Source organism: Anneissia japonica, unplaced genomic scaffold (assembly GCF_011630105.1).
Source record: "Anneissia japonica isolate Jap-2015-1 unplaced genomic scaffold, ASM1163010v1 scaffold287717_len1600092_cov198, whole genome shotgun sequence".
In the NCBI taxonomy this organism is placed as follows: Eukaryota; Metazoa; Echinodermata; class Crinoidea; order Comatulida; family Comatulidae; genus Anneissia; species Anneissia japonica.
This window is the reverse complement of record NW_022755469.1, coordinates 265,654-285,958: the sequence shown is the minus strand read 5'-3', so window position 1 is coordinate 285,958 and position 20,305 is coordinate 265,654. Positions and strand designations below refer to the sequence as shown.

The 20,305-nt window shown below is 33.2% G+C and overlaps 1 protein-coding gene across 1 annotated transcript; it reads right to left on the bottom strand.

The window, feature by feature from the left end:
• Positions 1-1,784: 1,784 nt before the first annotated feature.
• On the bottom strand, positions 1,785-18,768 carry LOC117123485 (Y+L amino acid transporter 2-like). Its single transcript, XM_033269426.1, has 11 exons — positions 18,031-18,768; positions 15,789-15,914; positions 14,866-14,965; positions 11,022-11,066; positions 9,812-9,935; positions 8,263-8,366; positions 8,015-8,111; positions 6,739-6,888; positions 5,951-6,128; positions 5,543-5,609; positions 1,785-4,855 (listed from the first exon to the last, which is right to left on the bottom strand). Exons 1-10 carry the CDS (start codon positions 18,593-18,595, stop codon positions 5,548-5,550), a joined length of 1,551 nt encoding a protein of 516 aa, XP_033125317.1. The 5' UTR covers positions 18,596-18,768; the 3' UTR covers positions 1,785-4,855; positions 5,543-5,547.
• Positions 18,769-20,305: the final 1,537 nt, after the last annotated feature.

Below are 20,305 nucleotides of genomic sequence, written 5' to 3'. Positions count from 1 at the left end.
TATATATAGTTTGTATAATTATAATGATGTATTAGTTTTTATGCACAGTGCCCTCTACAGTGAGCCTATCCGAACGTACAGTACATTACTGATCTATATTTGCGGCACTACCCACAAGTCTCTAATTCATCGATTTTTCCTAGTACTGTAATGTATTAGATAATTTCGGAGAGCGCCACGGGCGCTGATTATGTGGAGAAACTTGTTTTGTTGTAGAATTTGGATAGGAATTTAACCCAGAAAAAGTATAGTATAGTATATACTATATAGTATATAGTTATTAAGTAATAACAATGGAAAGCTATTGGTGCCAAAATCTGATTAAGACAAAATTTGGAGACTGGAATCCAGTCTATGGATAATAATAATCGCTATATTCGCCGCCATAATTATATTATCGTTGTCATCATCGTCAGATTCGTAGTCATTATCACCATCACCGTCACCATATATCTTCATCAGCATTACCAGTTATCATCATCATTAACATCAACGTCGTCGTCGACAAAACAAATCATCAACATCCTTTTATTACGTTTGTTTGAATAATCGTAAACATTTTGAAATGTGTTTCGATTAACTACTCAATAATAATACTAATACAGTAATGTTTATATTTACTATAGTGCAAAAAAAAACAAAAAACAAACAAACAAACAAAAAAACCGAAAAAGAACTAAAACAAGAAATAACCAAACTAATCGCCATGGACAGTAAAAACCACCACCACACCTTCTGGCAATTTAAGGTGCACCCACCGGTATATTATTCACAGGGTGCCATTGTGGTGTGGTTATCTAGCTTTACTTTTGGAAAGCATGTTGAAAATTCGCTATATAAGTTATTATTATTATCAGTATATCCTACATATTAGTAGACCCAAAAACGATTAAATAAGCCTTTAAAACCTCTAAATTGTCATATTTTTCACCCCCGTGGAACACCGAGAAATTTTGAGACTCACGACCACGCCCAGTTTTTACGTCGAGTTAATCGGACCCCACCCCCCACCCCCCCTTCGGGCAAATCCTGGCGCCACCACTGCGAAGCAACAGAAAACCTTTCATTGCAATTCTCTGGAACGACCTCAGACTGCTACACTGAGCACTGATGGTTAAACAGTAACTGATGTATCCTGATGTTACAGTCAGTGGCATATCTGGAGTTGAAATGGAGTGGGGAAGGGAACTTGATGATTAGGTGAGGGGCTTGCTGACAAAATAAAATGATATGAGGTGTTTCTTTAACTACTTGAACGTGAATGTTTGGGGGGGGGGGGAGGAAGGGCGACTATTTTTTGGGGGCCCTCCGCGTACCCCCATACATATATGCCACAAACTTGATCACTAAGTAGCATTCCTAAAGGTATTTTGCTGACGCCACCACATATTTGTGAAACAATTTGCTTCGCATTAAACTATTATGTATTTATGCTGGTGAATGCTCAATCTCACTACATATACACCACAATAGTAGCTAAAGCCCTGTCCAGGATATCAAATTTTACTTGACAAAAACATGCCTAAATATGGTCATGATGACATCACATCATGACCATTTATAGGCACATCATGACTACATACGGGCATACAGTTTTTTAGTCGAAGAAAATTTGGTAATCGGGACAGAGCTTAAAATTCAGTATCATTAAATTAAACCAACATCATTTGCATTATCATCATAAAACAGATAATAATCAGAATCATCCCATACATATCTACCATCAACTTCACGGTTATCATTCCAAAACAGATAACATTGGAGGCGAATGAACAAACACAATACATACAAAAGAGCTACCTCTACTCTTTATTTACACTACTGATCTTATAGTTGGGTACAAACACAGCTTTTAAGCCAACATTAATTTATGTTCTTAAACTACATATGTGCATCGTAACATCAACAATATGACACTTTGAATTGTACAGGTAACTCAATGGCTTAACTCTTGGTGGGTCCTCCATACAAGGTAAGCTTTTCGTTATTTTTTATAACACATACTGTATAATGCAGTATATTTTCAAGGACTTGCAGGAAATTCACATATACCTTGTTTCACAAACTTTTCTTATTTAGCAAATAGTTTTGCCAAACATTGGAGAAAATAAAAAATAAAATGTTATTGGTGAGTGTAAACAGTGTAGTAAAGGATAGTTAAATTCAGTAAGAAATATACAATTCTTATTTTTGGAAATTTTAAGGCAGCAGCTGGCGTAGTAAAAATAAAGAACACACTTTTTTCATGGCGGTGGGTGTCCAAAAAACAAAATTTCATTTTTAATCAAAATCATCATTATTGGCAGGCAGCAAGTTTGCTCAACAAGGTATTAAAAAAGTGTCTCGTCTGAGGGACACATTGCACAGTCTCAGTGTGTATCAATATACAGAAAGAATAGCCTCATTTCGCATGTTGCAGTCATGTGCTTTCTGAGTTAACTAATTTAGAACACACCAACATTCTATGACAAGTGCGCTTATGAAATTCTATACACATATTTTCAGGAATATTTTAAGGGGATTCAATTGATTACCTATCTCCACTTTCCAGACGAAATTTAAATTATTGAAATACAAAACATTTATACAATTTAGAATTAAAACGTAAAGTTATCCCCTCAATAGAAGATTAATTTTCATTGCAAGTATCAAAGAAAAGCATTTTAATATATTTTGCAATTTACGATTACACACAGGTGGCAACAAAAAGTATGGTTTTTTTTGTGTTTTTTTTAGTACTGTCAATGTGTTGGAAGACTTCAAAAGAATTCCAAAAATGGTACATTAACTTAGTTATATAGTTCTATTACACCAGGGGTGGAACCAGAACTTTTTAAACAACAGTTTCAGAATAGACAAGTAACACAAAACACAGGTACATTTTATACTGTTATTAATTTTGAATTTTGTATAGAAAATCTCTCTAAATGTTCATTATTTAATTGACTTATGTACAGTTTTTCCGCCGTATTGATGTTTTTATTTTGCCTTGACGTTCCACATTTTCTTTTTTTCTTAAAAAATCTGTTGTGTACAAAAGACAATTTTCTGATGTATTCTAAATGTATACTGTATTGGACAAAATAAATGCTGTGGACAGCAACACATTCATTCATTCACTGATATTTAAAAATTTAGTGGAGGGGGTTGCTGTCACCCATACTGGATCTACCCCTGTATACTAATAATGATTATAATTAATCCATTAGCAATTACCACAAAACATGGAGAAGTTCTGTCTTGGCTATAATTAATACGAGGAGTAGTGAGAAGGTTAATTTAGTGTCAAAAATGGGATATGTTACCCCCGTGCCCACTTACTGGATCTGCCAAAGTATACTTATAATGATTATAATTAATCCATTAGCAATTACCACTTAACATGAAAAAGTTTTGTCCTTGCATAATTAATATGAGGAGTAGTGAGAAAGTTAAGCCTTGTCCAAACACTTTTATTTGACAAACATGTGACATGCCTAAAGATGGTCATGATGACATCACATCATGACCATATATAGGCACATCATGACCATATATGGGTACATCATGACTATATATGGGCATACAACAGTCAAAGAAAATTTGATAGTGTGGACTGAGTTTCATATAAATACAGGTATGCTAGCTTCAAGTTGTAATGATCCTCCAGTCATTACTAGGAAGGTCTTTTATCTCACGATATTACGCAAATCTGAGGTGCTGATTGGTGGAGCATACTTAACCCTAACATTTGGTCTCACTGTTTTATGTACTATGGCATGTCGGATGAATAGCAATCATGAAGAACCAGCAACAAGGTTCGGCCAAAGGACTTCTCGAACGAATCTCTCAGCCCACAAATGAATTGAACCATCAAAATGGTGATGAAATTCACCATGACCATCAATATTCCCCCGACACCTTACAGCAAAAACTTGAAAAACCCCACTGAGGCATAGGTAAGCCGCATAAGAAAGCCTACTTACGGGCGTGGTTAAGGTTAAAGGCTGCTCAATCTCTTGACAAGTTGGCCCGATACAATTTGTTTATGATGGTATGTTTAAATATGCCAAGTACCACAACAGTGTAGTTAATGATACATCATGATCTATGATACAAGTATGACTGCATTTTTCTTGCATAAAATTATTTAATCAGTCTCACCTAGCTGACACTATTGTATTTTTCAACTAAATTCAACATTTAAAGACATTCCATATGTTTTGTGTATATTTTAAATAATCATTTACGTATATTGCATACATATACCTAAAACTACGTATAAATAACTGCAATAAGTGTTTTAAACACTGTTCTTTTGCTGGAATTACACAAACATGAATTAACAAGCCAAAAATAGCTTATATGTACATGCACACAATAAATAAATGCAAACAACTTCACTCTTTTTCTAATCGGAATGCTTTTTTACCCTTTCCAAAATACCAAAATGATGGTTGAAGTAATGCGCTCCAATATTAGACTAAATTAAGTACCATACTCGTTTTAAATACATCTTTGTCCCTGTAAACATTTGACAGGAACAAAACAATTTTTTAATTATTTGTTTTTGTTTTTATATTTATTCTTTTTATGAATCATTGAAACTGATACCAAAGTATCTTTTACCGGTGTAGAAAAACATTTTAAACTGATCAACCCCCATTATGATATCATCACATTTTAAATGAAAAACACCAAAAAGTTTCGTTTCTTAGAACCATTACCATTACTGTATTCTTTATCGTTGCTTTTGAGAAAGGCTATCACTGTTGTAATAAAAAAATTAGTCTTTGATAGGCAGTTTTATGTATTTAAATTTGTATAGGCATCATCGTATTGCTTTACTCCAGTAAATTTGTTTACAAGAAGCTCCCTGAAAAGAAAAAAGGAAACAAATATAAGTAAGTCACATGAGAAATCTGGGGTAGTTGGACACATCATGTCACTGAATTTTAGGCCCATATCCAATGGGGTGCGATGGGTGGGTACACACTTCCTTCAAATTGAAAAAGGTCAAAATTTAAAAGTAGAAAATATACTGAATATACAAGTTGACGACCGAGCTTGCGAGTGGTATAGATACCAGACTAGTTATCTGGAGGTTGTGAGTTGGATTCCTACCCAAATCACTTGTGAGATATTTTTCGCAAGCATTTGGTAACGTGTATCATTCGTATGAGTATCTTTAATTAGAAAAAAAAACTTATAAAAAAGGAAAATGTTTGGGCTCCAATCGCTTATTTAATAGTTTTTGGAGTTATTTTTTTCATATTATATATTTATACTGTAATTACATTCCAAAACTTGTCTTGTCTTCATCAGGTGAAGTAAACAATTTACATAAAGATTTGATGTTAATGTATATATTTGATTGTTGAATAAATGACCTTTGGTCAACAAAAGAAAAAAAAAAATGTATCAAAAATATCAATAAAAAACAAACCAGCTCGATGACACTTACACACAAGGGCCGTCAACCTGTCAATCAATCAACTAAGCTATAAATAAATATAATCTGTTCATTAAAAACATAAACAATGAATGGACAATTCCATCTTACTTTAATTAATCAAGTTTCTGTTGCCCAACAACCATGAAGAGTTTCTGGAACCAAAAACTTGTAGATGCTGAAAATAAAATATTTCAAGTGATTAAAATATTGTAAATATTCAATAAAAAAAAATACAATTTTCACATTATATTTTTATGGTATTTTTTAGATAATATATTTAAATATCTTCTTATGACACCATCACTGATTTTCTACCTTTTAAGTTAGTTCTAATCTACTTTCTCAATGGCAGCTGATGCATGTATGTTAACAATGCAAATGATCTAGAGAATAGCCTTGCTTATGATTTATTTTTTCAGAAAAGGAGTTTGGATGTCAATGATTGATCTCAGCCTTAAATTGGACATTTCATTATTATGCTAGGAGACCAGTATCAATGTAGTAAATTGAATTTACCTATCATTCGCAGGAAACAAACAGGCTTATCCGTCCATCGGATACATAAGAAATATATAGGAAAAGCAGTTAGGGTGATGACCAATCCAATAATTGTGTCCAAAAAAGCATCGATTACTCCCATTACAGTCAAAAAGAGACACGCCAACACAAAAATTATAGGGAAGAAAATATTAAGCTGCAAGAAAAAAATTTAGATCAATATAAAATAGAAATATATTTTTTAACACTCTGCAGCAGTTTCTTTGCAGCATAGTCTACCCATTGAGCTTAGCAGCATAGCCTCCCCACTGTTCTTCGCACCACAGCCTCCCCACTGTTCTTCGCAGCATAGAACTTCGGTCATTATGAGCGTAAATTTATATATCTGTTTTATTTATTTTTAATTTTGTTGAGTTATATAGCATTACCTGTGAATTAATAATATTTATTTGGAAATCACTTTTGAAACAGCGGCACCCATCACAGTGATAGTGCATCCATACACAAGTAAAATACAATTACATCAATCAATGTAAAACAAAACAACTGAAAGCCAGTTACATCAAATGAGCATAGGCCTAGCACAATGCAAAGAAAAGGGAGATACCAGAAACAAAACCATTAAATATATGTACATAGAGCCTGGGTGAATAATACATAAACAGATGCAAACACAAGTAATTATTAATGGAGACCAAATTTCAAATTTGCATTGATAGTATCTTTTTATGAATTCCCAGTGTCTTATAGCATTGCAACTTCAAGCGATTCAAATTATCCAACAAACAATATAGAATCCTGCTCACCTTAAATGGCCTTTCCAATTCGGGTTTTTTAAATCGCAGATATATCAAACCGCAAACTGCGATTCCAATCGCAAGCCAGGTAACAAAGCTGAAGTAGTTGATAAGAGTATCAATCTCCGATACGAACACATACATACATGAGAGTATGCACTGAAAGAGAAAAATAATAAGTCTGCTATAAAGAATTTTTTTTTTTTTTTTTTCCCAATCAATTTTTTTTCCCTTCTGTCTCTATTTTGTCATCTTTTGCACAATTGCCTTTTCACAGTTAATTTACATTATGGTAAGTATTGTATATATGGTAGATAATGCTAGTACGGGAATGATTTCATTATATTTGCTACAATCTAAATTTTATTTAGAGGAATAAAATTATGAATTACTGTATGAAATATGTATACGATCAGACTTTCGTTCACATTCATTTCATGAAAAATGCAATTAAGCTTATGGTATTCATAATTTTTATGCGTTGAATGCTTATGCTCTGACCTGGAACAGGCTGGATTAGAAATACTGAATCAGGACTTGAGGAAACTGAATATTGTGTATAATGACTGTAAATGTTTCCAGTTGACAAGCTAATAATACTAGGAGACTGCTAGTGAAAACTACAAACCATTGTTAAAAATTTACTCAATTTAAACCATAGGACAAGTGTACACAATTTGTATTTTCAAGAACCCAATACATCTTTTGAGACAAATAGGGGGTTACACCCGGGTGTACTGGGCTATTCAGCCGCTGTTGTGGAAAGACGAAAGTAGCTGGTACCAGCATACCAGGTAGCTCAGACATGAAGAGACCCTTAGGGGAGAAGCAAGTTACCGCAAGAGCTAGCCCACATCTCAAGCACTTTGAGACCCATTTGCTATAAAGTACTATATAAATCTAACTACAATACATTACAACAGAAACAAAAAATACCAGAATTAATGCTGGTTGAACAAATGGAAATAAAAACTGGTAGGACAAGGGAAAACAAGCAATGATAAAACAGGCGAGAATTGATAACGGTAGATGGAACTGGATATTAGGAAGTTTTCGAAACCTTACGAAAACAATAACAAATACATCTTATCATTATTCATGCCTAAAACATACTTGACTATATGTTGTACGAGCTGAATACGAAGCTTGATTAATGCAAAGGCCATGAATTGACTATGTTGTGACAAATATCCTACTGAAGGGTTTTCTAAAAATTTGATGACGTATCCGTATTTGTTACTGCTTTCATAATCTTGTGAAAACTTCCTAATGGTCACTAAATTACCGTGAAGAAGATGGATGGTAGAGGCGTACACCGCTTCACATGAATCATCCCCATCAACTTAGGCAGCTGTCCCTCTCGAGCACCCACGAAAAATAACCTAAAAATATAAATTAGAATTGTGATGGCTTTAGAACTGCTGACTGGCATATAGTAATACAGTAATATTTATTAAATATGATAATACTTGCACTAGAACAGTAGGCATGTCAGAAAAAAAAAAGATGGGTGGAGATGGAGTTCCGCGTTACCTTGACTGTGATAAAATTCCACCGTTAACGGCCCCGAATGTTGAAAGTGCGACACCAAATGGAATGATCCAGGCCATTGGTCCAAGAACTTTCACAGCAAATGACTGTAAAATAAAAAAAGCTCATGAGTCTGAAATTTTGTTATGATAGCATTTGAAAGAAAAATCTATATATATTGTGTTTATAATATGTACACTGTATAACATAATGTTTAATGAGAAATTTATATACTGTATTCACACATTTTTTAAATGTTCATTAGAGTAGAGAGTGATTAAAAATGATATATTCAAAGATTCTGGTTCTTACGTGTTTGAATCACTTTTTATTACAGTTTTAATATTAATAATCTTTTGCAAAAACCATATTTAAACTGTGTATTACTGATCTTTATATATTACACCTTACGTACATAGACATATTACACTTTACGTACATAGACATATTACACTTTATGTACATAGACATATATTTAATATATATTTATAACATGGGTAAATAGTTTCATTTGGTTTCAAATAGCAATAAATATGATAATTCCTTGAGATAAACCAAATATTACTCACTGTTTTTTGTTGACAGTTTCGCCTGGCTATCAGTCAGGCTTCGTCAGAATCTGTGAAGGGTTTCCGCCGATGCTCGTTGGTAGCGGGCCGCTCCAGCCGTCTTTAGTAGTTGATCATATAGGTGTGAGAGGCGATGTGCGCCTTCGTCTCTATTCATTGTAGCGTTATTAATACATATTGATTCTTTAATTTTCCGTTTTAGCCACCCTAGGATATTGATGTTCTCCCAGTCTGGTATGTGATTTTCTTGCGTCATATGATCCGTCGATCATATGAGTCGATTTGTGTAATTGTGTAGATGAGGATTTTCTGCCGGCCCTTGTTCTTACTCCAACGTTATGTTCCTCAACATCTTTCATGTGTTCTTTTGTTCTAGTTTTTAGTGCCCTGCCCGTTTCGCCAATATAAACCTTGTCACAATTTTATTAGGAGAAATAACACTACAATGAATAGAGACGAAGGCGCACATCGCCTCTCACACCTATATGATCAACTACTAAAGACGGCTGGAGCGGCCCGCTACCAACGAGCATCGGCGGAAACCCTTCACAGATTCTGACGAAGCCTGACTGATAGCCAGGCGAAACTGTCAACAAAAAACAGTGAGTAATATTTGGTCTATCTCAAGGAATTATCATATTTATTTATAACATGAAAACAATTATTTTAATTTATCAGCTGATATCCAGAGAGCTCCTTGACAGTGAACTCGTTTACTTTTGAGCAATCCTGTCAGGTATTAACTGAGGCTGTGTTGGCATTCTTGTCATGTTTTTATTCATAAAAGTGAATAACAAAATAAATGATATATGATATGATAATCTGGATTAAAATAATAAAATAGATAGATATCCCAGAACCAAAATTATCTCCATTCGTATTAGTGAAACACAAAAATGGGATTGTATTCCAAATGAAATAAAATTTATCCTAGACTAGCAATCAACCAAGGAAGACTAACTTAATTATTTGTTTAAACTTACGACGGCTACAGCATTTGACAACATCAACTCCTCGGGTGCGAGAACTGCAAAATATGCCACATTTGCTAAAACGTAGACAAGAGTCACCAATGGCAGAGCAATAATAATAGCCCATGGCAAATTCCTGCAAATATATTAAACAATATAAAGAAATTAAATGTATGCACTTGCTTTATCAAAACTGAAAATTTATTCTAAAGCAATCCTTAGCACCTCTGTACAGCACAGGCTTAGAGCCTCTTAGCACTGAGAGGCTATACACAGTGGCGTAGGTATAGGGAGTGCAGCCAGTGAAAAGCCCTAGGGCCCCGGGCTATTGGGGGCCCATTCAATAGGCCTATAGATATAAAAATATAACTTTAAAAAATCATACTTTAATTTTAAAAGGACCCCTCAATAATAGGTTTCAGAGGCCATAATTATTGATTATTTTCATTACAATTTACCTATTACTAATTACCAAACACTGCAAGTAGGAAGACCTTTTAATTTTTTACAAAAAAACCCCCAAAAAACAAGTCATTAACAGTTTCGTATTTGTTGAATACATTCAAAGCTATTATATACTTAATTCAGGTATTTACGTACGTATGGTTTCGTACACAGTACAATGCACTAAAATAGTTTTTGAAAGCATACGGTATTTCTAAAGCAATTTAAATATATTGGCAACCACACATTTTGTTTGATATTTTAAACTTTTTTACAAAAAAAAAGCAAGCCATTAACAGATTTAAAAAAATATTTTATATATACAATGTTTTTAAAAATCTCAGAATGCATGAGCATTAAGTGTTTCGCCTAAGTATACTCCACTACGGCTATCTCTGGGTCCAATCACGTGCCTTGGCAATTATCTTTCACTGAGGCCCATCACCACCTCACTACACCACACAGTTTTGACTCTCTGAACTATGAATTTTATCAACTACAACACTATTCAGAGAGAGGTGTATGTAATTGGGAGACATCACTTTACTTACATTCGTCAGTCGTCAAGGTGAATATCTGGTACAGTATTGATTCTATTTTACGATGCTTGGCAAATGAAGCATTGCATGAATGTTTATGGGGAGCAGGTAGTCAATATTTAAAGGAAATCATATCGACTAGACAGAAAGTCAGAGTGAGACCCACCTAATTATGCTTTCTCGCAATTAATAATTCATATTAAGACACAAATTACAACTATTGAAACATTCATAAATACCTGGGAGAATCCTTTATTTCTTCAGTAAGATAATTAAGGTAATTCCTGGAAAAAAACCAAATAGAAGAAATATTAATAACAGAAAAATTAAGAACAAAGAATCATCAAAACAAAGAAATTAAATATCTTGACTCCTTTACATATTGTAAAATTTAGCTCAGTGGATAATGTACCATTTTAACACCCAAAATGCATGGGATAAGTGATAGTTAACCATCAATCCTGGAAGAATTAGGTCAAGATGTGGCCTATTGCAAAAATATAATAATTTTTTAAACAATTCCAGTCCAAGAGGCCACAATTTTCAAGTGTTGGGCAACTTTTTTTGTAATGTGGATCTACATCATATTACCATCAATGATATCATTCTTTAACATATTTCAAACAGTTGCCCGATTGGAAGGTTCCACATGTACAGTCTAACTCCCAGACACATTGTAGGTCAACAGGATGTCAACACCGGTTGTACTAGCAACAAACATGGTAGAAACAATTATTTTCACACCATGGAGTATATTGGTTAATATGTTGATACGTAGCATATGGTATGCTAATAGCAGTCTAAAACTGTGGTAGATCATTAATGATCACCTCATATGGTACATTGTTAACAAATTTAAAGGTTGCATTAAATATATTTTATCCTATGGGAACAAAAACTATATAAAATGTGATGAATATTTTTTTAAATGCCAAAGACATGAAAGAATACATAAACAGCACCAAGAGAAAATATTCACTTGGCATAAAAGAGAGTTCTCTAGTTACATACCATATTAGGCGAGACTTTTTTTATTCCTTGTTTCGCGTACTCATTTTTTTAAAGATCATTGGATCAGGGCGGAATAAAAATCAAAATCTTGTATTCTTATTTAGCAAATAGTTTTGCCAAAAACATCCAGACGGAGGAGAAAATAAAAATAAAATTTTATTGGTGAATGTAAAATAGGATGGTTAAATGCTTCAAATTTATATAATTAGGAATAAATACATCTTATCTTTGGAGATTTCAAGGCAGCAGAGGGAGTAAACAAAAAATTTTAAAAAACTTTATTTTTTTCTGAAATTTCCACTTTTGTGTGGCGGTGGGTGTGCTAATTGACCAAAAATAAAATTTTATTTTTATTAGTAATCATCAATTACCGAGCTGTCTTTTGGACGGCCAACAATTATTTAGGATGGCCACTTTTACCGTGACGGCTTGGCCTAATCAGCTTGGCCTAGCCTAATTGGGCTGGTCTACCTTTAGCAAATTCTTTATATTCTTCAAATCTAATCATATTTACCTTAATTGATTGAATGCATGTTGTTTTCATACCAATATTCAGTGGGGATTACCCAAAAATGAAAGGCTTTTCTCCCCGCTTTTGCCTACCCGTACACTTACAACATTTGCACTAGACAAAGGCGAGAGATGAAGATGCATCTGCATAGCCTAGAAACAATGTAAGTAACCGTAGCTGTGCGCATGTCTATAACTGAAATATCTTTGTGATAGCTAATTCAACACTATTCCTTTAAAGATAAAATTTCAACATTCCAACACCTTTAAATGCCCTCTAAAGATCATAATGGCCCCGAGTGGGCATCGGCTCAGTGCCACGCCCACTGGCTTCCATTTCGGACAGCCTTCGTTTTCCTGGCTAAGCCCCTGTTTCAAACCCACATAAATCTGAAAAACTTAAATCCACTCGTGCACACAGAAGTCATTAAAAATAATAAAAATAAAGTTTTAAAAACAACATTGAATTCAAAATTACTGTACTGTACTGGGCAACAATAATTTATTTCCCATAGGACTAACTAATCCTTGAAAAAATGAATTGCTTCTAATGCAAATTATTCTGATATAATATTTAATTTATGGGGATTATATTTAATGTTTTTAGTTGTTCATAGGTTTCCTGGTTAGAAAATGTTACAATAAAAAATACACAGCTAAAAATAAAACAGATCAGATAGATAGGAAGCATTTATCAGTGTTGCTATAGGGAAATATTTGTTAAACAAGCTCAAATGCACGATGGCGTGCATTTCAATACTTGGAGTATATTATAATTTCATATCTTAGATTAATCAGTGGACTTTTCAGTTTTAAGCTCAAATACTGCACAAGTTGGAGTGCTTAAACATCACTAAAAATCTCCACGTGGCACCTGGCTATATACTATACACAACACAGGTCAAGTATAATAGCCAGCTATGTATTAAGTGAAAATGTATTCTTTATTTCCCACGAGAGAGCAATGTAATCCTTTAAAAACCTTACACAGTTGCCTTTAAACTTCCATTACCAAGTACAATACATTTTTATCATGCCTATTATTCAACTGCAGAGAGTGAACTAAGATTTTTCTTATGTTGAAATAGAGTTTAAAATCTATCAGTATATAGCATAATGTTGGATTTTTTTTGGTGAGAATTGAAACTTTGATTTCTAAGAGATTGTGATTTAATCCTTGTACAAAACCTTACACAGTTGCTTTCAAACGATACTTTCATTAACAAGCACAGTGCATCATTTTCACTGGCATTTAAAAATGTTCCATTATTCTACTGCAAAACATAAGCTGGGGTAGTATTTTTTAGGTTGAAAAGGGGTTTTAAAATCTATCAGTATAATAATGGTTGATTCCTTTAAAGATAAAATTTCAACATTCCAACACCTTTAAATGCCCTCTAAAGATCATAATGGCCCCGAGTGGGCATCGGCTCAGTGCCACGCCCACTGGCTTCCATTTCGGACAGCCTTCGTTTTCCTGGCTAAGCCCCTGTTTCAAACCCACATAAGTCTGAAAAACTTAAATCCACTCGTGCACACAGAAGTCATTAAAAATAATAAAAATAAAGTTTTAAAAACAACATTGAATTCAAAATTACTGTACTGTACTGGGCAACAATAATTTATTTCCCATAGGACTAACTAATCCTTGAAAAAATGAATTGCTTCTAATGCAAATTATTCTGATATAATATTTAATTTATGGGGATTATATTTAATGTTTTTAGTTGTTCATAGGTTTCCTGGTTAGAAAATGTTACAATAAAAAATACACAGCTAAAAATAAAACAGATCAGATAGATAGGATGCATTTATCAGTGTTGCTATAGGGAAATATTTGTTAAACAAGATCAAATGCACGATGGCGTGTATTTCAATACTTGGAGTATGTATTATACTTTCTTATCTGAGATTAATCAGCGGACTTTTCAGTTTTAAGCTCAAATACTGCACAAGAACATCACTAAAAATCTCCACGTGGCACCTGGCTATATACTATACACAACACAGGTCAACTATAGCCAGTTATGTATTAAGTGAAAATGTATCCTTTATTTCCCACAAGAGAGCAATGTAATCCTTTAAAAACCTTACACTGTTGCCTTTAAACTTCCATTACCAAGTACAATACATTTTTATCACGCCTATTATTCAACTGCAGAGAGTGAACTAAGATTTTTCTTATGTTGAAATAGGGTTTAAAATCTATCATGATTTCAAGAGATTCTGATTTAATCCTTGTATAAAACCCTTACGCAGTTAATTTCAAAAGCTGATTTCATTAACAAGCACAATGGATTGTTTTCACCATTGAAAACTTTTCTATTATTTTACTGCAGACCGTAAATTACAATGGTAGATTTTTTTTTTTATGGTGAAAAGGGGTTTAAAGTATCACTGAGATTAATCAGTGGACCTTTCAGCATGATGATATGTTGGGTCTTTTTGGTGACAATTAAAGACTTGAGAATGATTTAATCCTTGTAAAAAGATCCAAATTAGGACGAGTTGAGCTTTCAAATAAAACGTATTATGATTAGATTAATGGATTATCTCACTTACCATCCAGCATAAGCAAATAAGCCATTATAAAAGGCAAGAGCAATGCTTCCATCACCGCCGATCTTGTTTTCAAATGAATTTTTAAAGTTTTCTGTATGACCTGCATAAAATTGAGAATATTTAAATTGCATTTCATTCAACAGTCAACATGAATTGTCTATTAGCATTTTTTCATAATGTATCCATAAATTTTTGAATTACAAATATTACTGTTTTATCATCACTATTAATTATTGTAGATCACCATTAAAAAATCAGCTCCCAGCAGAAGCATGTGTCTATTGCATAAACGTTTACTAAACAATGGTTTAAATCAAAGGTACAACTTGGCTCGAGCGAGATAAATCTTTGCTTATGATGCAATATCCCATCATGCAACTTACCAGATTTACTATCACAAGTAAATTTCCAGATGATAGCTAAGTGTCTACTGACTCCCAGAGAGGCAGTAGACACAGAAATCTTATCATTATCATCTTGATACCATATCACTATCATTTATTCTTTAAATATTATTCTTATTATCATTATTACTATTAATATTTTTTTCATCATTACTGACTGTAATACAGGGGTGGGCATAAACATTGTTCAGATTGGCAAAGTGAATTTTTGATTCAACACTGAGGGTCACACCTAATCTTTCAGGTTTCCAATGCACTTCCAGAAACATTCATGCACAGCTTTTATTATACTTAATTGCTCAGTTTTAATATTACTTTTACAGATGATCAATTAGTGTAGGGCTGTAAAAAAAAAAGATACTTTTTTCTAGCCAAAGATGGTTGGCGGGCTGCACACACAGGGTTTTTAATACATTTTCGCGGGTCACAAAAAAAAAAATCACTGTCGGGACGAATGAAGTCCGCAGGATGCACTTTGCCCACCACTGCTATAATAGTATAACAACTAAAGTATATTACCTTGTCCTATATAGGCAAGTCCTGCAATTATTATAATTACAAGAGCCAACAGCTTAGCAATGGTAAAAATATCTTGGACTTTGGTAGACCATGGCACACTCCAGCAGTTGATAAACGTCAACAAAGCTGGAAAATAAAACAAAAATGGTAAATTGAACACTTACCTACTCAAATCAACAGAACTGGGTTTATTTTACTAAAGACCAAAATCAGTATTTTAAAGATAATGCACTCTTATATTTAAATCAATTCCAATTCTCAAATCACCTCAATATTCAATTATTTAAAACATGTTTTTTATGTTTTGATTTCTTTTGAAAAAAATGTAATAACTGAGTAGATGTTATCAGTTATAATCAACGCATGGTTGCACATGAAATGGGAACATACATGGAAATGTGTTTTTCTTTCCCTTTCTGCATTATTTTTTGGGTAGTCTCCATTTTACTTTTATTATTTCTCAGACAAAAAAAATAGAAAGTCCCTCAAGGATCAATCAATTGTTCTTTTTACCGTAGCCATTCTTTGTTAGAATATTCGGCAACCAAGGTCAAGCAATTGAACTTAGTGTGGTAGTTAACTTTCAGTCATGCAGGTTTACTTAAGTCTCAGCAAACCAGAAGAATAAAAACCCAGATTACAGGTAATAGAAAACAAATCAGAACTGCTCAACAAACATCCTTAAAAGGAATTAAGTATTCATGCGAGAGTCCTAGAGGCTTGTGTTCTGGCAATCCTTGTGAGGAGAGAGAGACGAATAATAGAAATATAAAGGACCCCACTGTTCTCTTTAAAATTATGATGTACTATATTTTATTTTTCACTTGACCTAAAATAGTAGAAAATGTACCTGCTTTCATTTTAAACAAAAGCAGGTAAAATTGTAATATGGATATTTGTAACATGATACTGCATATACTAACATGTTTAACATACATTAATCAATTTTTTTAGTCCTGCTAAGTAATGCTAAGAATACAGTTTAGTGTTATTATTACAGTATTTATTATTATAATACTGTAGAACTTAGGTTTACTAATACTACATACATATAATATATATTTTTTATAATTTTAGTGTTAGGCCTAGGTCTGGTACTTACTGTATACAGTATTTATATTACTTATTACTTTGCGTATCATAGAGACCAATTTTAAAGAAATTGTTGAAGACAATAGATTTTACAATTAAAATTACACAAGATTAACAATAATAACATTGCCAAATAACTCTTGAATAATAAATTAAGGGCACATAGAAAAAATTATTAGATTATCACTCCTTTAAAAATAAAATTATTGCGTCTGGCTTTTTTTTTTTAAATCGGAACAATAGAATATTACTTTTTGTTTAATTATTGAGGGAGGGACTGTTTTCATTTGGCAAGAATATTGTAAATATTGTATAAAAACTGTTTTAATTTTACTGTTTTTAAATGAAAATGTACTTCCAGTCATAAAATTAAACTGTTTTTTTAATGTTGAAATAAATGATTTTTTTTCCCCACATAAATATTTCCCTAATTTTTGACACGGGCAGGAGCGATAACATAACAATTTTTTCTATGTATGTAGGAAAGCTATCAATATTATTGTAATATAAATACTGGCCTAATGATGATTGATAGGAAATAAAGATTAACCTTTTAAAACATCAATATACCAAAAGAAAAGACATTAAATGCGTAAACATAAATATTGTATTTCTAAGTAAATGATACTCCACGATCAATAGTACGTCAAATGCTCAATAATGAATATATAGGCCACCAGTAGGTGTTGACTGTAACTGCATATAATAAATATTAACATTGGTGATCAGCAGGAAAGATGATGCAATAAGGAAAGCACACCACATGCAGCTACCATGCGTTCATGAAATACTACAGTTGAGTGTGTGTAGGCGGCAATTTAAGTGAACAGTTCAATCGTGTGTTAGGAATGAATGGAATTCCATTCAGTTTCAAACAAGGCCTAAATTAGTCGCTATAAAACTTGTTTAGTGTTGGAAGAAACTTTAAATTAACATTTGCAAACAAAATTAAATGCCTACTTCTTTACTTCTCTGCCGATTATTTTGTAGCTATACCTTTTCTCTTCCTCAAAATGCAATTACACATTCATAAGAAAATTAAATAAACAGCAACTAAAAATTATATATTTATAATTAGCTATATTCTTTAGTAAAAGTAACATGACAACCTGAACAAGAAATGAACAAACAGTACTACAACACTACTTACTCAAACATAACAATGCAGCAATCCTTATGAATTCGTCTGGAGGAGGACAATCTGGGTCGGGATAAAATGGCTGAACAACATAATACGCAAATGTTAAAGCAACAACTGCCTGACCAGTTGGATTTATGACGATTAATGTTACCCACAAGAGAACAAATGCTGGCAACTCTCCGAATGCTTCATAGATGTAAGAATATTCGCCACCGGACACGGCAATCGTCGTTCCCAGTTCGGCATAACAAAGCGCACCAACAAGTGAAAAAATGCCAGATATCGCCCAAACAAGAAGAGATAACCCAACGGATCCAGAGTAATTTAAAACACCTTTAGGAGATATAAAAATACCAGATCCAATGATGGATCCCACGATCACAGTTATTCCATTAAATAGACTAATTTCTTTCTTCAGTTGGACACCATCCGCATCTTCGTCGGGCTGGGATTGATGTTCAGGTGTAGGTGTAACATGCGAAATTGTCGCGTCCACGAGTAAATCATCAGACGGTTGAGTATTCTCATTTTCTTCTGTTAACGGAGTATGCTTTACTTCACTTTTTTCATCCATGTTTAATAAAAAATATTCACTTTATATATTGTACGACAAATATGATATTAATTATTGAAGAAATAATTTTAAAGTACCATATGTGAGGACAAACAAAAAACGTGCTCTTCTCCGTTTGTTATCGCGGTCTAATATGGAAGAGAAGGTCAAACAAAGATGTACTTGTTGTTGTACTACTACTTCCTGTTTCATGTTTTGATTTGGTTGGCGCGCGGGGGAAATTTTCGCGGGGTTTTGATGGGGGACTGATCCATTTTCAAAATCGGTAAACAACAATATAATTATATGTTTCCAAATTTATTTTAACTTTTAATAATCTTCCCATATCGAAAAAATATTCATCATTAGACTTTTATTTTATCAATGCTAATTATCAAAATTAAAATTGCCTATTTTACATAATTTAAATATTAGGTGTTAACTGATACAATGCACAGAATATTAATGAATCAGCTATTTCATTCAAGTACATCATCCTTCTTTCATCATCAACCGCCTACATTCTGGGCTCAGCCAATCATGGACTGTTTTTGGCACGCTGTGGACATGTGATCAAATTTCTCAAGGTCAATGTGCATGGCAAAATATCTTTCGGCAGAATTCTATTTTTGATAGGCACCATTACAAACGAAACATTCCCTTCAAGTAAAAGTTCTCATTATTGTAACAAAAGGTTTACAGCACACACATTTATTTTAAGTTCTCATTATTGTAACAAAAGGTTTACAGCACACGCATTTTTTTTTCAAAGTTCAGCCCCCACCACCTCGATCCAAAAAAGATAAATAAAGAGGTCGTGCACCCAAACCCCCACCTCCACGGGGAAAAATCCTCAGAAGCTTCTGGGACATCCATATTAAACATATCTTTTTACATTTTTTTTCCCTGAATGTGTTCCTTTAATAGGACAGTATAGTATTCAATTTCTATTTTGTCTTTAGTCCAATCAACTTTTGTTAACACCACAGGCACTCTTTCTATTTAGTTTTAACCCACAGTAGTTTTAATTCATTTTTCCATACCCACATCCACAAAGATATGATTGCCAAAGTCAGAATCTGACAATGTATTTGAAGAAGGACTCGCATCTCGAACACTTCCAACATAGGCCTATCTATCTCATATGTATAATAAGAACCTTAGACTCTCAATGAGTTATAGTAAAATTTTGCTTAAGCTGCCCCTGACCATAATTTGTGTTGTACTGTACCTTTTGTAAATGTGTATTGGTCGAATAAATAAATGAAAACGAAATGAAATATTCAGTAATTTAATTAATTCTGGATTTCTGTTGTAGTTGTAGTTTACACCCACGCACCAGGTGGAACTATCACAAGGTATACCAACTTAGCTAAGTACAATGAGGCAATCAAACATCATCAATACGCATGTTTATTACTCTCATCATCCAAAGACACCATCCAGCAATAAAATAGAGAATTGATACACATCCATTCACACGCACGCACGCGATATGAATTTTACATGAAAAAAACACATAATTAGAGGGGCTTGATGGTGTGACCACACAACACATCTATTCATTAAAGATTTCAAATAAGACTACAGTATACAGGCCTACTGAAGTTTAATGTGTCAGTTTAATACTTGCTTGTTATTGCATAGAATCATCAGATATTTCAATTCATTTATTCAAGCACTTAACTGAACATCCTCTCACTTTCTCAGTGGCATATTGAGGAATATTGA